Source organism: Ornithodoros turicata, chromosome 6 (assembly GCF_037126465.1).
Source record: "Ornithodoros turicata isolate Travis chromosome 6, ASM3712646v1, whole genome shotgun sequence".
In the NCBI taxonomy this organism is placed as follows: domain Eukaryota; kingdom Metazoa; phylum Arthropoda; class Arachnida; order Ixodida; family Argasidae; genus Ornithodoros; species Ornithodoros turicata.
This window is the reverse complement of record NC_088206.1, coordinates 23,979,207-23,981,149: the sequence shown is the minus strand read 5'-3', so window position 1 is coordinate 23,981,149 and position 1,943 is coordinate 23,979,207. Positions and strand designations below refer to the sequence as shown.

Below are 1,943 nucleotides of genomic sequence, written 5' to 3'. Positions count from 1 at the left end.
ATGGCTTCCCCTCAAGCTGGTGACCCGAACGTGGACCTTGCCCCTTCTGCTTCGCCGTCAGCGGTACCGGCCTCTTCAGTCAGCCCGGCATTAAGCATCTCGGCTTCCACGCAAGTCCGTCTCCCCCCATTCTGGGCCCATGATCCCCTCCTCTGGTTTGTCCAGGTGGACAATTTCTTCCACATGCGACACATTACATCAGAAACCACCAAGTACCAGCACCTGGTTGAAAGTCTTCCCCCGTCCGCCGCCGCTGAGGTTCGGGACATTCTCCTCGCGCCGGCGGCAGACAAACCCTATTCAGTCCTCCGGGACGCTCTCGTTAAACGGCTCATGTCATCCCAGGAGCACCGTTTGCAGCAAGTGCTTTCATCTGAGGAGCTCGGTGATCGTCGCCCCACTCAATTTCTCCGCCATCTGCAGTTCCTTCTTGGCGACAAGGCATCATCTATTGACCCTGCTATCCTCAAGGAACTTTTCCTCCAGAGACTCCCTCCCCATGTACGCGTGTCACTAGCAGCATCGGGCGCCCTGCCCCTCTCAGAGCTAGCAGAACTCGCCGACCGCGACCTGGACATCGCCCCTCGCACCGTCGCCGCGATGCCCTGCAATACGCAATCTGATGATTCCGTACTCGGCCAGCTGCGCCAGGAAGTTGCGCGCCTCACCGAACTTGTCTCACACCTGTCGCAGCAACGCTTCCCGAACCGCGGGGCAAGCCCCTCACGGCGCACACCTTCGCCGGCGCGTCGCTTGCAGTTCCCCACGCGCTCCCGCCGCACTTCACCACCGGCCTCCACCTACTGTTGGTACCATCACACATTCCGCAACCGCGCTCGTCGCTGCCAGCAGCCCTGTACTTGGCCGTCGGGAAACGGCCTGGGCGATCATTAACGGCGGCTAGTGATTCCCACCCCCCTGAGTGCCGTCTCTTTTTCGTCACGGACAAGATTTCCGGCACCCGTTTTCTCGTGGATACTGGTGCCGAAGTCAGTATTATTCCGACGACGCCGTTCTACAAAAGAACTCGGCAGCAAACCTCTCCACTCCGGGCCGTCAACTCATCCTCCATTGCCACGTACGGCCAACGTTCGCTCACCATCGACGTTGGCCTTCGCCGCCGCTTTCAGTGGTTATTTTGGCACCCCACTTTCGTTCCGGCTCCCGCCACGTCTGTTTTTGAGGCGATACTTCAAGAGTTTCCCGATATCACTCGTCCACCTAACGTCAACAGCCCGGTCAAGCACCATGTCACACATTTCATCACGACAACGGGCCCGCCAGTACACTGCCGCCCACGGCGACTCGCTCCAGAACGCCTTACCATCGCCCGCGCGGAGTTTGAGCATCTCCTACAACTGGGCTTTGTCTGACCTTCGTCAAGTCCATGGTCATCCGCATTACACATGGTCCCTAAAAAGACCGGCGACTGGAGACCATGTGGCGACTACCGCGCGCTCAACAACGTGACAGTTCCTGATCGATATCCCTTGCCGAACATACAAGATTGCACGGCCCATCTGCACGGATGCACTACCTTCAGCAAGGTTGATCTCATCAAAGCATATCATCAGATTCCGGTTGAGCCCTCCGGCATCCCAAAAACCGCCATCACCACACCATTTGGTTTATTTGAGTACCTGAGGATGCCATTTGGTCTGCGAAACGCTGCACAGACATTTCAGAGATTCATAGACGAAGCATTGCGAGACCTTCCCTTCTGCTTTGCGTATCTCGACGACTTGCTCATCGCCAGCGCCGACGAGGAACAGCACATGATGCACCTCCGTCAACTTTTCCGTCGTCTCGACGAGTCATCAATCCGTCATAAATCCTGCCAAGTGCCAGTTTGGCGTGTTCGAGCTGGACTTCCTCGGACACCGAGTAACCGCCGCAGGAATTCGTCCCCTCGACGGCAAGGTTGAGGCAGTCCGGAACTTCCC

The 1,943-nt window shown here is 57.7% G+C and overlaps 1 protein-coding gene across 1 annotated transcript; it reads left to right on the top strand.

The window, feature by feature from the left end:
- On the top strand, positions 1-894 carry LOC135398363 (uncharacterized). Its single transcript, XM_064629776.1, has one exon. It carries the CDS (start codon positions 1-3, stop codon positions 892-894), a length of 894 nt encoding a protein of 297 aa, XP_064485846.1.
- Positions 895-1,943: the final 1,049 nt, after the last annotated feature.